The sequence below is a fragment of the Emydura macquarii genome, unplaced genomic scaffold (genome assembly GCF_026122565.2).
Source record: "Emydura macquarii macquarii isolate MOO-44397 ecotype Brisbane River unplaced genomic scaffold, CSIRO-AGI_Emac_v2 contig_2768, whole genome shotgun sequence".
NCBI lineage: Eukaryota > Metazoa > Chordata > Testudines > Chelidae > Emydura > Emydura macquarii.
This window is the reverse complement of record NW_027132905.1, coordinates 34,882,598-34,900,477: the sequence shown is the minus strand read 5'-3', so window position 1 is coordinate 34,900,477 and position 17,880 is coordinate 34,882,598. Positions and strand designations below refer to the sequence as shown.

Below are 17,880 nucleotides of genomic sequence, written 5' to 3'. Positions count from 1 at the left end.
AATGCAGCTCACAAGGGGTACCACCTTGAAATAATTCCTGGACCACACAGTGCTATTGGTTCTATTAAAGACTATTACAAATGTTTACTTGGCTGATGAAAGTCTGGGATGACTAGCTTTTTCCTTTTTATTCTGTTTTAGGAGCAAAAATTATTACCTGTTCAACAAGCATAGATGAGATTTTAGACCAATCTAGCAGTCTGATCTGAGGCAGATCTCTGCAGTGATGTCAATCGGGAGTGAGGGCTGCAGGACTGGGCATTAAATTCTGGATGCACCATAATAACCAACAAGTAATAGAGTCCAAGGAATATTTTTAGCTGGATATCCTTACAGGACAATGGACAAGTAAAGGCCCCTTTTGGCATCCTACAGAGATTGATGGAAACTCCCACTCATATGGGAGAAAGACAACCTTGAATATATTCTCCTGTGCCTGTTTACATCTCTTCAATCCCTTCTCTGGTTTTGTTATCTTGCCAGACCACTTTTCTTTCCTATCTACCCTAAAATCCCAGTGTCACTTACTTAACCTGGAGAAGGTACTTAGCAGCTCACTGGGAACGCAGTGCAGAGAAATGTTACACTACATGGGCCAATTCTTGACCTGATTTACATTCCAGGGAATTCCACTGACATCCATAAGGGGACAGAGGGTGTTAATCATGGTAGGATAAAGCCCTCAGAAATTCCTTTTGGCAACAGCCATTCCCTTCTCATCAGCTGTGACAGCTGTCAGTCTGTCACCTTGGAGATGGCAGGGGACACAAACTCAACCTGGTTATCTTAGGCCATGCCCACATGAGGAAAAAATGTCATGTTTTAAACTACACGTTAACTAATGGTTTGTCTACATTGTACCACAGTATGGCCTGCGCGTGTGTGAACTGCAGAGCGCCCCAAACACCTGTGCTCTATCTGTCCCTGTGGGTGCAAACTAAACAGTATCTCATGAACACTTTTTGGTTTGCAGCAGGAGTGTTCACACAGGGCAGTTAGCGTGCAGCTCTTTGGTGTCCTCTGCAGTTCACACCGTCATCTTTCCAAATGTAAACATAGCCTCAATGGGCTCAGCCCTTTCCCCAGTGGAGTGAATGGAAGTTTTGCCATTGATTATAACGAGGAGGATTCCCTGTCCCTCCCTCCACCCCTGCCACGTATGCAGTCCATCTCATGAATTCAGGCCACTGTGTTAAGCCTAGTTCTTTTCAGGCCCAGACCCAGTACATACCCATTTAGGCTGCAGAGGATGGAAGACAGACCCATGATCAGGTTAGCCATAGAGATGGCATTGGCGACATTCTTGCGGACAAACTCCAGAGCCTGGGCTCGGCCTGCTTGCTCACTCAGGAACAGCTTCTTAATGTGGTGAAATATACCTGGAACCCAGGGGAGACATAGTTAGGGTGAGAAGACCTTGGCCGCTGCCTTTCCAAGAAGGAAATTATTTAAGCATAGATCCTTGAAGAACAGGAGAAGGCCCAATGGATCAGCGTTGAGTCTATAGTTAAATTCCCCAAGTATCCGTGAATCCGTTCTAGGGCCAAGCTGAGGGACTCAGAGAGGACTGATTTTATTGTGTTAACATGGCACTATGTTTTTAATGGGGATCCTTTTGCAATCTGTCCTGGGGCATAGAATTGTTGTTAAAAAGGTAGCTTCTTGGCCTTATAGGTTATTTTCCTTAAATAAAAGTAAAGTCAATAAAATGCTAAATACCAATCGCAGCCCGGTGTGGATTATAAAGAGCTGATGCAAAAGTGATGGAACAGGGACAAGGAATAGTGTCCCCTAACTCTAATACTTTATATTTAGATCCTTCTTTCAAAAAAGTTTGCTTTTGGGGCAGTGTTAAAAATGAGGGGAGTTTTCCTGCTATTGGATTGTAACTTAATAACTGTTTTTCTTTGTGGGGAGACACGAGACAGCCAGCAGTTCTCTGGCTGTTTCTTACACTTGCTATTAAAGTGGCCAGCACTCATCTTTGGCAGCTGTCAATGCTAACCTGCCTGCCTCTGCCCTACATCATGCTAAGATCTAACATGGGATTAGCTCCCAGAGTTGTTGTTCTTTTAAAAAACCATACATGCGGCCCAGAGTATTTTCATGCACTTTCATGCCTTATAGTTTCACACCTGCCTAATGAGTAGGCACTGCAAGTCCTCGGTCAGCTCGGCTTTGCTATCTTTCTAGAATACGGGCATTTGCAGCTCTTGCATTCTTATATATACAGTGTATATATTCATAGGGATGGATGCCTTTTGCCTTCCTCTGTTCCTTTAGCCCCCCTCCCCTGAATGGCATGTTACAGAGGGGAGAAAAGACTGCAACAATATGAAGACGTTATCTCAGGTAGTAGCCCAGAAGAACTGCTACCTATATAGCCTTGTTTTAGTCATAGGAGGTGACATTCATTCCTATGCAGGGGGCTAGCATAAAGCCTATGCACCACTTAAGTCATCAAAATTGGGTCTAAGAGGAGCATGTGGCTTATGCTGGCCCAAAGTGAGGGGAGTTTATGCAAGTTAGTTTTGCAAGAGATTGGGAGGTCGGGGAGCAGGATAAATCAATTGAACTCTAGGCCACTGCAGCCAAAGATAACATCACAAATGAAAGCAATTCACTCTTCAAATGTTCAGCCCAAGTGCCCCATTAGCTTTCATTCACCCCATTCTAGAACCACGGGCCACAATTATACAATTGAATATGCATTAAAAAAAGGCTTATCAGAAAATTCTTAAAGATGTTCTTATTTTACTCCCACACCCACATCCAACCACTAAAACAAACATTATTTTTACTTAGGAAAAAAACAAAAAAAAAACCAAACTTACAATAAAAACCAACCCCACGTTTTAAGCTCTATTTATCTTATATACCTATAGGGCTACTCTTTAGAGAAAAGGTTAAGGGTCATGTCCTACTAGTGTGTTTTGCACCCTGCCCTTGACGTGTTTCCAAAGCCAGGCAAGTTCATGAGATTCTTCATCTGAAAGAAAACAGCGTGTCAGAGCAAAACAAAAGCCAAAACCATCAATGTGAAACGAGTCAGATTGGTGTATACGGCCTTATTGCCCTCCCTTTAAGCCCTCCCAAGGCTCATACTGGGACAATACAGTAAAAGCCAGTATCTTGTAAGGCACATCTTTATCAAAGTTTCACTAGCACACTTGCTCTCGTGAAAACAGATTTCCCACGAGGTAGCCACTTGATCCATATTTAGAGATACCATCTGTGGTCAGGCTTATTCTTTTGAAACTTCAGTGACCTGCTCACTTGCTCGCTCTTTGTACAAAAGCACAAGTTAGTTTTTTAAAATAACTTAAAAAAAATCCCATCAAAACTGTAAAGCTGTGTCCATTCTAGGCAAAATCAGAGGAACAGAGGGAACTAGTCTGCTTAAAACTAATACTTGAGCAGATAAAACATGCACTACAAAGAAGTCTATTTATTCCACATTACAAACAACCCTGTCAATTTGATTAACATAAAACATAGCAAAAATGTTGTTAGAAGAGGGATCATTTACATCAGTGTATACATTTGAAATGTTTTATGGACTAAAACCAAACTGGATGTAAAATGGATGCTCATGAATCACAGTGACATGAGATGCCTGCTTACTAAACAGCGGGACTACTCTTACCAACAAAACTCCCAAGCTAAAAGTGCAGGAATGTTTCCTGTGCTTGGGGGCTTGCAGGGAGCAGTCAACTACATCCAATTTTTCAAATGAACTGGCTGAAAAAAGTCCTGTAAGAAATGAAATCTAAAGAACAGGAAGATTCTTGTGACTGTCAAAATCTGAACAGCTGGATTACTTTTAGCATCTGTTCAATTTTTGTATGTTGTGTTGTTTTACCACAAGCTATGAGAGAGGTCAAAGGTGGCAGACCCCATGGAAAGAGAGGGAAGTAACATACAAAAAATCAAGATGATTCCATATGAATTAAACATATGTAACAAGCGGAGTGCTCGAGGTGTCGGTCCTGGAGCTGGTTTTGTTCAACATCTTCATTAATTATCTGGAGGATGGGATAGATTGCACCCTCAGCAAGTTTGCAGATGACACTAAGCTAAGGAGAGTGGTAGATACCCTGGAAGGTAGGGATAGGATACAGAGTGACCTAGACAAATTGGAGGATTGGGCCAAAAGAAATCTGATGAGGTTCAACAAGGACAAGTGCAGAGTCCTCCACTTAGGATGGAAGAATCCCATGCACAGCTACAGACTGGGGACCGACGGGGCTAGGCAGCAGTTCTGCAGAAAAGGACCTGGGGGTTAAAGTGTATAAGAAGCTGGATATGAGTCAGAAGTGTGCCTTGGTTGCCAAGAAGGCTAATAGCATATTGGGCTGCATTAGTAGGAGCATTGCCAGCAGATCGAGGGAAGTGATTATTCCCCTCTATTCAGCACTGGTGAGGCCGCATTTGGAGTATTGTGTCCAGTTTTGGGCCCACCACTACAAAAAGGATGTGGACAAGTTGGAGAGAGTCCAGCGGAGGGCAACAAAAATGATTAGGGGGCTGGAGCACAAGACATATGTGGAGAGGCTGAGGGAACTAGGCTTGTTCAGTCTGCAGAAGAGAAGAATGAGGGGGGATTTGATAGCAGCCTTTATTTGAAAGGGGGTTCCAGGGAGGATGGAGCTAGGCTGTTCTCAATGGTAGCAAATGACAGAACAAGGAGCAATGGTCTCAAGTTGCAGTGAGGGAGGTCTAGGTTGGATATTAGGAAAAAGATTTTCACTAGTAGGGTGGTGAAGCACTGGAATGGGTTACCTAGGGAGGTGGTGGAATCTCCATCTTTAGAGGTTTTTAAGATGCAGCTTGACAAAGCCCTGGCTGGGATGATTTAGCTGAGGTTAGTCCTGCTTAGATGACCTCCTGAGGTCCCTTCCAACTCTAATCTTCTATGATTCTAAATGCATGTTTATTTGTGGATTGGGGATCAAATTTGCCACCTGACTTTGGCTACTATAATAATTAAAAACAACAATAAACCCATCTTCAACATCCATTTAAATCAAGTTTGCAGCCACTTTGCATCACCACAGCAGCATAAAGCAGCTGAAATATACTGGTGAAACTAGCCCATTATACTAGCCCAGGGATAAGGCTCTGTACAGGGTTTCTAGTTTTAAGACCATGGGCTCGAATTCTACACTGAATTACACCCATGTCCTGCCACACAATTCAGTTGATGCAACCAAGGGGAGAGTCTTGTCTCTATCTCGAGTTCTTTTTTAATTGTGCTGGTTGGAGTTTGGAAACAGCAATAAAGAAATATCATTTTAAAATATATTATAATTGCACTTTAACATTTCATCTCAGTAATTTAAAGACTACAATATTACTGTTTATCAAAGGAATGGAAAGCCACCTATACGTACAAAAAAACAAAAAGGGGAGGGCAAGAACAAAAGAAAAACACCAGCCCTAATTTGTCCATCTTGATGCAACTGTGGGAACTGAAAACAACAATCAATGGTAAGCCAGTTCCAATCATTTTGTTCAATCACTCATTCTATGGGGAAAAATTCATCTCTGTGTAACACCACTGACTTTAATGCGTTAGTACTAGACAGGAATGTGGTTTTGCATGTTAACTGACCTGGCGTCAGATGCTATATTCCTTGGGTACCCCATTGAAAGCAATTGGGGTTGTGTGTCTTCAGCAACTGAAACTAGGCAGAAAGCCCACTTGCAAGGCACTATGTACTATTTAAATCCCATTTAACTCTTGAAAATAGGGCTTATATAGGACTAAGTACATCACAGTGCCTTGCAAGTGGTCCTCTGTATGCAGGAGGTCCTCTGTATCACCCAAGTGCCAGATTTAGCCTTTTATTCTGAGACCCATTCATTTCAGCCTGCCTAGTATTTTCCTGGATTACGCACAATCCACTTCGTACTCATTTGCTTTGTTTTATGTTAATTCATCTGCATTCTATACTTTCCAGCAGGAACTTTTAGCACTGGGACTTGTTTCCTCTTTCAGTTAGAAGGGAACTTGTTCTCCCTCTTTACTGCAAGGTCGACAATGCAGCCATGTTGTAGGAAGAGTTGCAAAACACCCCGAGCTTGCCCTAGCTGGATTTGGTGTCTACCCAAGATGAGATTTTTGTCTTCCCTATGTAATTCTGCAGAAGAACCTCAGGTGATCCTTGGAAAATACCTATCCAGGTACTGACCCAGCCAGATCCTGTTTAGCAACATATTCTGGAAGCACAACTGCAAGATGAGCATAATATAGTGCATGTTTTATGTGCTAAAATAGTATTTTAAGTGAACAGCTCTCTTCATTCATATCCCAAACACCAGTTAGCAACTCCTTAGTTTGGTGCAATAAGTGGACATCACAATTCATATTATACCTCTCAAATGGAACACATCTGTGACGTTTAAAGACAAGAAAGACCTCTTTGCCTATAAATTATTCCATCATCAGATACTATTACCTCCGCTTTTGAATTCCTATATAGTGTATTGCACACTGTACATTCACACACACCTCTTCCCCTACTCAATGATCACCACCCACCTGATTTTATTTGTTGCTTTTGTTGGAATTTAGCAACTGACATGCAGACAAATGCAACAGATGCAACATTTCAACAAGAGACTCTCACAGAGTCTTAAATTTAAAAATCTAACCACTGATCTCCAGTTTTACTCCTTTATGTATACTCCTCCCTCCTTTAGCTTTTTCAGCTGAATTAAACAAAACACTAAGAAATATATTTAAGGAACAACCTGATAGGACATCTGTTCTCCCCCAGGACAACATGGACCTTTCCCCAGCACTATGATTTTCTGTCACAGTTGAGAGGTAGGCCAAAATTTATTGCAAATGTCGTGAAAGTGTTTTGTCTTCAGACACACAGGTGGATCTAGCTCATGCTAGTAAATGCCCAGAATGAGCCTTGCAAGTTTCTTTTGCTTAGATGCCAATACCATGACAAGTCCAAAATTTAAAAACATCCAAGATCTCTGCTGGGATTTTTTTTTCATTATTATAATTTGATATATAACAGCTGTTCTCCCACATTATGAGCTTCTTCAGAAGAAACAGAACCTCTGAACTGAATCTGCCAGGCAGCAGCTTGCTGGATTTTTTTATTCTACCACTGATACTGGCTCAAGTTTTATTTATTATGAAACAGTTATTTTTATAACAAGCATACAACAGGTTCTTGATTAAGTGTTAACATAAACCTATCAAAGACATACAGGCCTGATTTTCCCCTCACTCACACTGGTGTAAATCCAGAGTAACTCCACTGATGTCAGTGGACTTATACGAGCATAGGTGAGATGAGAATCATGCCCTGTGCAGTCCTATACACCTGTGCAAAGTGGGTATAAATAAAATCCACCATGTCAGACTTCTCGATTCACTTACACCAAAGATGAATTTGTCACTCGTTTAGGGCCTTATCTTGCATTCCCTGTTCAGGCAAGGCTCCAATTGACTTTAATGAAGCTTTGCATAAGAAAGCCCTGAAGGATCCAGCCTTTCCACACTAAACCTGGCTAACTCTTGGAATGAATTTCACCCCAATCCCGAGGGGTAAGTGCCTGTACACCACTGGATCCATAACCAGGGACCTTGTTTGGACCTTCCGCACTGGGATGAATTTCACTCTTTAGAATCTCATTCTTACAAGGTAAGTTTGAGAAAACAGAATATCCTAAACCAAAATTCTGGCACTCAGGAAATGTGTCTTAAAAAGGAGGGCTGAGAAGGGCTGTTACATAGGCTAAGCGTTTGCATCACTCCACAGCAGTAGGAAGTGCTAATGAAGTCAGGCTATTAAATAAAGACACCTAAGTCTATTATCAGCCCATGCTGTGACATCAATGAAAATCCAGCCTTATTAAAGTACCAAGTGGCCTCAGAACCAGAGATGATCTGTGCCTGCTGACAGTGGGGGGGAGGGGCACAGTGAGGGCAGATGGCTTCAGCAGTGTTACTGAGCATGCTCAGTCCATGTGAGCGTGCTCAGTACCAGCCAAGCAGGGACCCCGCATGCCCCCCATGCACTGCCTCTGCTCAGAACTGTCCCCGCTGAGTCTCCTTCAGCCCAGTACATCTGGAAAGCAGTGAAAGTGATGTCAGGAAAAAAATAGCATGATTTTATTCCTACTCTCAGCAACAGCAGCCAGCCTGATGGTCTTCAGTCAGATCAAAGCGAGTAGCATTGAGGGCTGCATGGTGAATTTCAAGATGCTTAGATAAATATTCTTGCTAGTTGTTATTCAACGAAGCAGTCATCAAACCTGATCATTCACTAGACATGTGAGACACTACCTGAACACACTAATGCCTATGGCGTTCTCTGCACCGCAACCGAGAATGGACTTCACAGTGTAACCTTTTAGTTATTTGTCCTCTTCCTTCCCTCCCATTTCCCTGCTCCCACTGAGGTCAGTAGGAATTTTGTCACTGACTTTAATGGAACCAGACTGGGCCCTAAAGTTACAGGGCCTGATTCTCATCTCACACCAAGTGCATACAAGTCTAACTTCCACTGACCTCAGTAGTGTCACTCGTTATTTATTCTGGCTTAAGTCAGAGCAAAAATCAAGAGTAACTCCATTGACATCAAGTTACACTGCTGTAAAACTGATGAAAGGGAGAAGAGAATCAGAACCACAGACTTGTGTTAACTCCTTTCATTAAATACTTTCTGCCACTTCACAAAATAAGGACAGACGTTTAGTTTAAATAAATAAGCTGCATCCCACAATTCTTATTCAGAACTCCCCTTTGATCAGATTTTGATCTCAGTTTTGCCGGTGTAGATCCAGACTAATTCTGACAGGATTACTTGCTGTTTTGGATTTACATCAGGCTAACTGAGGTCAGAATCCAGCCCATTAACTTCAATTGCCTGAATAAGGGGGTCACGGTTATGGCCCACATTTTTTAAAATAATGTTTTATTCCTTCTCCCATGATTTTCTTTCAAGTTAAATATCAACCCATCCCCCTGAAAGTTAAAAATTAGTTCTTCTGAAGAGCACTGTCGAGTTAATGAACACTCATGACCAAATACAAACTGTGGTGTTACGAACCACCTCAGAGTTGCTGCAGACAGGAATCCTCCCCAGCAGAAATCTTGGATTTTAACAATCAGTGAAAACAGAGAAAAGCAGCTACAAAAAGATTAGAACCTTGATGTCCAAAGATGCTTTTGGCATCACAATGGCTAGCTGATGGCATCAGCAGTAACAGAACATGGAGATAGGGTGCTCACAGGATCTTTTTAAAAAAAAAATTAAGAAAGAAATTGGCATTTCTTTACCTTTCTGTTGTAAAAAAGGGGTTATCCATTGGCCTCCAGTAAGGCAAGTTTGTTCCACTTTTGAGCAGTGTCTTTCACAATAACCTGTGTACACTTGCATCAACTGTGATTACTTGGGGGAAGGAGGTTAAAACATTCAACCAATGAGTGTTAAGTATCCATATCCCACTCAGATGTACATGGGGCCTGATTCTCCTGTTACAGCACTGAGACTCCATTGGCTTCCTAGAGTTACTCCTGAGTGTCACCAGTGCGACAGGAAAATGAGGCTCAGTGTGTCCAGCGTGCCGTAAGGCAGCCTATCCTCCCCACACCGAAGGCACAATCCAGCTCCCACTGAAGTCAACGAGTGTCTTTCCAATGGAGCTGGATTAGGTCCTCATGCCATATGGCCACATTCTGCCTTTGGATGCACTTGTGCCTCTTTTGTAGAGGTCAATACGAACTCCCAGCACAGCCCAAAGGCAGGTTGGGCTCCTCTCTTTCTGAATTAAGAACACCATTGCTAAAGATGTGATAATGCTACTGGTTCTTGGAGCATTTCCAATGAGCTCCTTACAATGAGCTGTCCCAAGAAAGAACAAGAAGGCAAATCCTCCCTAAGTCATCCGGGTTGCAAAAGATACATTGCCTAACCTATAACCTTCCACAGAGAAAGTCTTCTTGCGGAAATTTCCACTTCAGATATTCTTTTCTCTTAGTTTTCAGTCTTGAATTTAAAAAAAACAAAAAAAAACCCTAGATCAGCAAAATTATATTGAAAATGCTTAGGGAAACCCTGCTGAATCTGAAGAAAAAATATCTGTATCTTTCCATCCAGCTAATGCCTGTTGGTGCCAAGAAAGTGTCCGAAAAAGGGAGGAGGGGTTATTTGTGCACAGTACACACAGTACCGTGCAAGTTGGCTTCTAGCACTACTGACTTACTTTAATTGTGACATGTTTTAACATGGCTTTAAGAATAGTTGCTTTTTGTGGCTTCCTGCAGGGACAGCTAAACAGAGAGCAAACATGCCTCTTTGTATAAACTGAGAACAAGATGACCAAGTTCAGATGATCCACAGCAGAAGAGTTAGAAAGTTGTTTAAAACAATAGACTACTTCTAGGATAGGTTTAGATCGTATTCAAACTCAGTGTAAATCAGCATGAGGCACTCTTCTGGCTGAAATAAATGTAGTTATTTCTCATCATTTACACATTGGAACATTGCAAAGGAAGTGACAAGAGATAATGCAGGGTTTCCCCCAAGATTTCAGGTAAAGGTGTGGGACAACTTATCAGATGGTCTGAACATGCAACCCCAAATGTCCAACAGAGCTTAAATGGTTTCCTGTGGAATTAGTTTAGAGCTGGTTAAAAGGGGAGCAGAGGCTTTAAGGAACAGGGATGAATGGGAGGAGATAATGCAGACCAACCCCTCATGAGAGCTTGGGGGAAACCCTGAAAAGGACGAGGAGAGCAGTGAAGGCTCTAGAAGGCTTTCCAGTGTCCCTGCTGGGCATGCTCAAAATGGGGCCATTGAGTAGGGGAGAGATATTCACAATTAAGTCTAAGAGCATGCAGTTCCACCTGCAGGGAAGCCATTGTGGCCCAGATTCTCAGGGGACATAAATGGGTGTAGCTCCCTTGAATTTGTGTCAATTTACACCAGCTGAGAGCCTGGCCCTGCAGGTGGTAATTTGATCGTTCTATGAATGATTAGTGACCTGCTTCTCTTTCAGGTTCAGACCCCAAGTATGCTTATTAAGGTGACAGACATTTCTCTTACTGGTCCCCTTCACTCAATCCTATACCAACAGTGACAATTCTCCTCTAGGTAAGATGGAATCTGAGTGATTTGCAAAGGAGTAGAGGAAACTTGTCTGATAGGTAAGTGGTAGGATATGAGCTAAATGCAGCAATTTTGCTTCTTGGAACAGGGTTGCTGAAGTAGAATCCTAAGAAGATTAAGTGGTGAACTGCTATTCTTGGCTCCAGTGAAGCAACTGTTTGTGCTACCAACCCAGAAGGGCCTTTCTGCAAAGGATTGGAAGGCTGTACGGTAGGGATCTACCATATTCTTGATCACCACCTTGTACCTGACAAAACTTTCATCTAGGTTTCAAAACATGGGTTCAGAGCTTTATGACAGCTAGCATGGGTTGATGCAAAGGCTGAATCTAAGAAGCCCTAGAAACTTTGGTGGTCCAACTAAATTAAAGTAACTCCTTCCACCCTCCCCCATTTTGAGAGCTGACCTCTGACAAGCCAGCATGCTTAGATGCTCTGATCAATACATCTCCCTTCAGTTAATGCCATTAAAAGGCACATTGTCAAGGTCGGGAGACTCAAAGTGCTAACTTGTATTGCTAAAAACTATGTAATTCATTAACAGCCCCATACTCAAAGGCTATGTTTTCATATCAGAAAAACCCATGCAAGTCACCCAGCAGGTATGCATGCATGTTTTAGAGAACAGAACTGGGATAAGGGAATTTCAGTATCAAGCTCCCAAGGGGTGATTAAGCAGCAAGAAGAAAAATAGGACTTTAAAAAACCTCAGTGTCCTTTTAAAGGACAGATTTGCAGTAAAATTCCCCTTAGTTTCACAATAACTAGCTTGGTATGACCTCAATTAGCTCAGTCTACCAAGCAAAAGCCTTTCAGCAAAGTTACCTTTAAAATATGAACGTGCTTCCCCCTACCTCACTTGTTCAGGAAAGCATGAAAGGTGCAAGTTATCAATTTCCAGCCACGATTAAATGAGACAGGTCACACCTCAGTTCTCCAATACCAGGAGCTGAGTGGCAAAGAGACAGTAGCTTGATTTTCATTCCCTATCTACACTTCCATCCCCAAGGGCCTGACTCTCCACTGTCTTACATCTTGTCCAGCCATTTACACCTGTGCAAATGGGTGCAGAACACTAAACTTCTCACTTACATAGACTAGAGTAAATCAGCAGTAACACTAATAAAGTTAATGGCGTTACACTAGTGTTTCACCACTGTAACTGCAATTTGAATCAGCCCCACATGGATTTAAACAATCTCTACCAACTCCTTGTACATGCTGATGTGAATGGGGCATAATTAAGTGATTGTATATTTCTCTACATATTACAGCAAGGTCCCATGATTTCTATGGAACACCAGTGGCGCTGCAAAGTAGAAATTCAGAAAAGTGTTGTGGTTTTTTTAAAGGCCTTTTTTCAATGACATATGAAAATGTTTCACACAATCACTACAGTAGCTCCTATATTATATATTTCTGCATTAAAATTACTTTGTTTCACACTGCCTCAACATTTACAATGCACTGTGCAATGCACTGTGTATTGGCAACTCAACTGCTCTGCAAAAGATGTCAAGGAGCAGAGGTTTTGGCTGAACATACTAGCTGAATTAACTTGCTAGAGTGAAAGAGTTAACAAGAGCAATTGAATTTTCATCATTTGCCATCAATAGCCAACATCTTTCAGAGATGTTGTTTCAGAATGGCTGCATAATCTGCAAGACTATTCTGCACTGATGCAGGCATTTAAAAGGTTATCTGGCAAACACAGGGACCAGCTATTTTAAAAAAATGAAATGTACTTTTGTGGCACAGGATGATTCTGTGACACTGTCAAACAGATGGGTATAATTAGACCTACTGAGATTGGGTAGACCCAAGGCCTGATTCTGATCTCATTTATCCTGGTTCTCTACACCAGCATAATGCCATTGACTTCAAGTGGAGTCTGCCCTGATTTACATCACTGTCAGAGAATACAGTCAGGGTTCAAGGTCATAAGAATGGTTTAGGAAAAGCTTCAAAATGACATCCCAGATACACCAGCCAGCCCGATTGTATTGCCCTCGTGTACGCCTTCTGCACTGGGGATGAATTTCACCCATGATTAATTTCATAAGGCAGGTATAACCAGATGCTGGTATCTTAACTCAATGGAGAAACTGATGCACTCAGAGGCTGTGAATGTTAATCTGATGCTCCAAGTACAAAAATCCAATTTCAGTCATTCTGCAATCGAGTTGAATTACATGCAATCGAAATATGAATTACCCTTTTTTGTTTTTTAGAAATTTAAATCCCTTTATATTCAAACCTTAAAGACTGTGTTTTTGCAAGACTCAGCTATATCAAAGCTATTCCTTGGTGGAGAGAGGGAAGTATTTAAAATAGGATCCACTTCCTGTTCCCCAATGCAATCACCTCTCTAGTTCATGGCAGATGGAAACCAACCCTTACCAAGTACATAGGAGTACATAATTGCTAGTTCAGGATAACTGCAGTCTGCTCTAGGCTCTAAGGGGAAAAAAGGATATTAGGGGAGAAGCAGTTATCACATGAGCCAGCTAGATTCTCTCATAAGCAACGTCAGTCAATTTTTAATACCTACTGTGGACTGCATGTTAAAAAAAGTAACTAGTAAAAGACATTTAAAAACTATAGCAAAAATCACACAATCCTGATACTGTAGGGCACATTCAGGAGAGGATTTCCAAGTAAAAATGCTCCCTTGGCACATACTGCGTTTTAGGGTAGCAGAGGAAATGCTAGTTCAGACCCTGTGTTTTCCTACTGTTTCCTTATTACGTGGAGTCCCCTCCATATTACAGCATAGGGAACTACTATCGTTGAAGGGAACTGTAGGGGGGGAGTTGTTTGACAATTAGTAGTTACACAATCATTAAAAAAATCAGTCCATTAAAATCAGAGTGTTAAAGTTCATAAGTAAAGATGGATCATGCCCAGAAATGGTTGTGTGAAAAACCTTCTAGAACACAGACATAGGAGATCAGAGAGGAACATCAGCTACAGAGAACACCAAAACCTATGTTAAAAGAACAACAAACAAACAAACCTTGAGCAACATCAAGGAAGGAACTTTATGGACACCACAGAATTGCACACATTTTAAAAATTACAGACCAAATTCTGCCCTTGGATGCATGTACACAGCTCCTAGTGATTTCCAAGAGATTCGTATGCACCCATCTCAGGATGCAATTATTTGGCTCTTTGGTCAGTATATCATAAATTGAGACAGAAAAGGCCCTGATCCAAGAGCCATCACATTCAGTGGAAAGACTCTCATTGATTTTAAGAGGAGCTAGAATGGGCCCCAAGTACGGGAACAGTGTCAGTCTTAACATTCCATCTCCAGACTTTGCTCATTGTCAAACCAACATTTATAGTGCATTTGTGGGGTTTTATTTTATACACACACAAACACACACCTTAAAATTAAACTGCTACCCTAGTAGGCCAGGTTGGCCTGAGTGCTAAATGATTATGTTTAATATTTTAAGCTCTTAGAGGCAGAGACCACATCTTCCTATATGTTTGTACATTAAATGCAATAAAGTCTCCTGCTCTTGGTACGATAGGAGCCTTTGGCTGTTAATAAGAGGTCAAGTTTGATTTTTTCCATGAAGTACTGAAAAGAAGAGGACTGACTTTTAGCTGAATTCATCTTTTCACACCTTGTCTCAGTTGTACCAGAGTAAAAAACCACCAGAAGCGAGTGGACTGTTGATCACAATTCATTATTATATCTTACATCTACATTTTGTATGGTTCTTTGTGTGGCTAAGATCTGCTAGGCCGAGTTTCAGCCCAAGGGCTGGATGTGCACTTATATCTGGGCCGGAGGGGAGAGGGGGAACTAAAGCCACCACGACCAGGCAGGAAGTGTGGAAAGCAGGGTGTGGTGACTCTGCTCTGGTGCTCCTTTCCTCTATAAACAAGCACTCACAGCACAAGCACTCACAGGTCTTGGGCTCTGTGGGGTGAGATGGCGTGTGCTAGGACCAGAGCAGTTATTGTCCATGGCATGCTCCACTTTAAGCCTGGTGGATTTTGAGAAAAACTCCAGCTTCCCCCTTTGCCTTCAATTCCCCCATCTAGGACAGTATGGGTTGAACATGTGTGGGAGGTGAAGAGCCAGTTGCAGAACGGCTTTGGAAGGATTATGCGGTTGGCATAGAGGGAATGGGGAGCCCAGGGACCACTGTCTGCCTATGCCACAATCCCTGGATCTATGGAGTTGCAGTTTGGTAGCTCTGCAGGATTTCCAGGCTGCAACTCCTTCCTTCTCTTAGCTCAAACTTTAATCAAAGCCAAGAAAGGGTCCCATTAAGAAGGGCAACACAACTTGCCAAGAATGACCACAAGTGGTTGGAAAGTTTTGAAACTCTGACCCCCAAAAAAGTGATGAGGAGGGAGCATACCAAAACATTTTCACACATTTCCCCCATTTTACAACCTGTTGCAAGAAGAACTGGGCAAGTTTGGTTGTTGTTGTCTCTTTGTTGTTTTTGGTCTAAATCAAAATCTCCTTTTTTCCTCCCACCCTCATCTGTACACTAACAAACCTCTGGCAACTAAACATCTTTGCATGATAAATGGAACATTTGCCCCATGCTTCCTTTCTGGTTCCCAAGGTGTATGGTTGCTGGTTTGCTTGTTTGTTTGTTTGTTTTTTCAGTGAAAAAAGGCTTGGATCAGTAGATCAGTATGCAGAAAAGAGTAAGACATGCTCAAAGTTTTAACAAATACTCACCAGAAGGGGGCAACGCCATCCACATCTTTGCTGAATGTATGTGGGATACTGCACTCTTCTACTACTGAAGACTAATAAAAACATTTATAGAGAAATTAGATCATGCTCACAGCATCTAGTTATCATTGGCCAAATTGTTCATCTCAGTTACTAAATGAGCATTATAAAAGGCCAGCTGACTGGGGAATGTTCTGCCTGCATCTAAATACACCCACTTGTGCGTGACGTTACCAAAGCAAAACAAAAACCAACCAACCAAACCCCTTCAAGAAGGGGAGTTGTACTAAATACTCAAACTTCTCAAGTGGCTGGAAGTACAAAAGTTACATACCAGAGATGTGCATATCCTTTGTAACTATACATCTAAGCATGTTTGCTTATGTGCACAGCACATTACCATGAGAACAAAACTTGCTGCTTCCCTCTGTTAGAGGAACAATGCTAGACTACAGATCAGCTGACAGGACCAGGCTCAGCTAGCAAATAGATTGCCTTCTCTGTCTCCCAGGACAGCCCCCAAAGCTGAGCTTCACACTTGGTGTGTAAGGTCCTGGAAACCCCTGAAATCAAAGTACTGAGATTCTGAAATGAGGAGCACGAGTTTGAGCTTTACTGATCATCCTTGCATCATGTGAGTATTGTCCACACGGCAGTGACTAAACTCCCAGACTGGGTTTTTCCAGAGCAGCCTTGAGGAGCTGGGGGTTTAAATCCCATTGAAATTCAGTGGGAGCTGGATTCCTAACCCAGCCTGCACTAGGCTCAGAATGAAACTTCATATGAATCATCCAGGGGCAATCTCTTGGGCAAGAACATGGAGGGAGATAGCATCAGAGCATTACCGTAATTACTCTTAAAGGAAGATGAATGCTCATGCAATTTCAAAACCAAAATTTGCTTACACAAGGGAGAATTCCTGAGATTTGAAAGACAATTTACTAAGTTTAGAAACACACTGTTAAAGAAAAAAACACCCCTTCCCTCTTACACAGAGAAAACCTTTTTTAAGGAAACTGTTACTCTTACTGTCTCCTTAAGATAATTGACTGGAAGATAGACTCAAAGTGAAATTTGCTATAAGGTCCTGTTCAAAAACAATGTTGCGGTTTTGAAGAAAAGTTTACCTTCTGCTGAATCCAGTTACACTTCCCTGCAGTGAGAGACTTCCCTGGTATTTACATCCCACAGCACATTGCATTTCTGAAATCCCCAGGGTTCATCAGAGACAGCTCTGAGGTTTCAGAAGTGCAATGTTACTAGAGCATAAAAACTGGGGACGTCCTAAAGTGCAAGGAGGAGTGAACTGAGGTATAGTAGCAGATGGATCCTACCAGAGCCAGCCCTACAGGTGGGCAATGTGGGCAAATGCCCAGGTGCCATGGTCGGGGGGTGCCATGGTCAAGAGGCAAGGAATGGGGCAGAGGTGCAAGGCTACGGAAGGGAGCTCAGGGCAATGGAGGAGAAGAGACAGCAGGGACCGGGGGCAATGAGGAAACCAGAGAGGCAGCAGAGGCCAGGGGTGATGGATGGGGAACCAGGGGAAGCAGCGAGGGCCAAGGGCGGTGAGGGCATGGGCAGGCGGCTGGCGGAGGTAGCGTGGGGCCAGGGATGGTGGGGGGATGGGCAGGGGTCTGGGGGTGGCAGCACAGGCAAGGGGCAGTGGGGGGATGTGCAGTGCAGGCCAGGGGAGGGGGGCCAGAGGAGCCAATGGAGATGATGGGGTGATGGGCGGAAGAGGCAACGAGTGCCGGGGTGATGGGGGAAGAGAGGAGGGGCTGGGAGAGGCAGTGTGGGACGGGGGGATGGGTGGGGGGCCGGGGAAGGCAGTGTGGGTGAGGGACAATGGGTGGGGGAGGCAGCGGGGTCAAGGGGCAATGGGGGAATGGACAGGGGGCCGGGGGAGGCAATGCAGACCAGAGGCGATGGGTGGGGGGCCGGGGAAGGCAGTGTGGGCCGGGGGGGGATGGGTGGGGGGCATCGGGGGCCCAGTATACCAAAATACAAGTTCGCTCAGGGTGCCATT

The 17,880-nt window shown here is 43.0% G+C and overlaps 1 protein-coding gene across 7 annotated transcripts in view; it reads right to left on the bottom strand.

Annotated features, from left to right (window-relative positions):
• Positions 1-17,880, bottom strand: part of TMEM269 (transmembrane protein 269) — a 37,742-nt gene that overhangs the window by 17,062 nt on the left and 2,800 nt on the right. For 3 of the 7 annotated variants that reach the window (XM_067567011.1, XM_067567013.1, XM_067567012.1), the window contains exons 2-3: positions 15,858-15,928; positions 1,232-1,379 (exon numbers count right to left, since the gene is read on the bottom strand). In XM_067567011.1, the coding sequence (XP_067423112.1) occupies positions 1,232-1,379; positions 15,858-15,882 (173 nt within the window). In that variant the 5' untranslated portion in view covers positions 15,883-15,928. Of the gene's footprint in view, positions 1-1,231; positions 15,929-17,880 lie in introns of all 7 variants that reach the window. The other 4 variants (XM_067567016.1, XM_067567014.1, XM_067567017.1 and 1 more) reach the window with 4 other exon arrangements.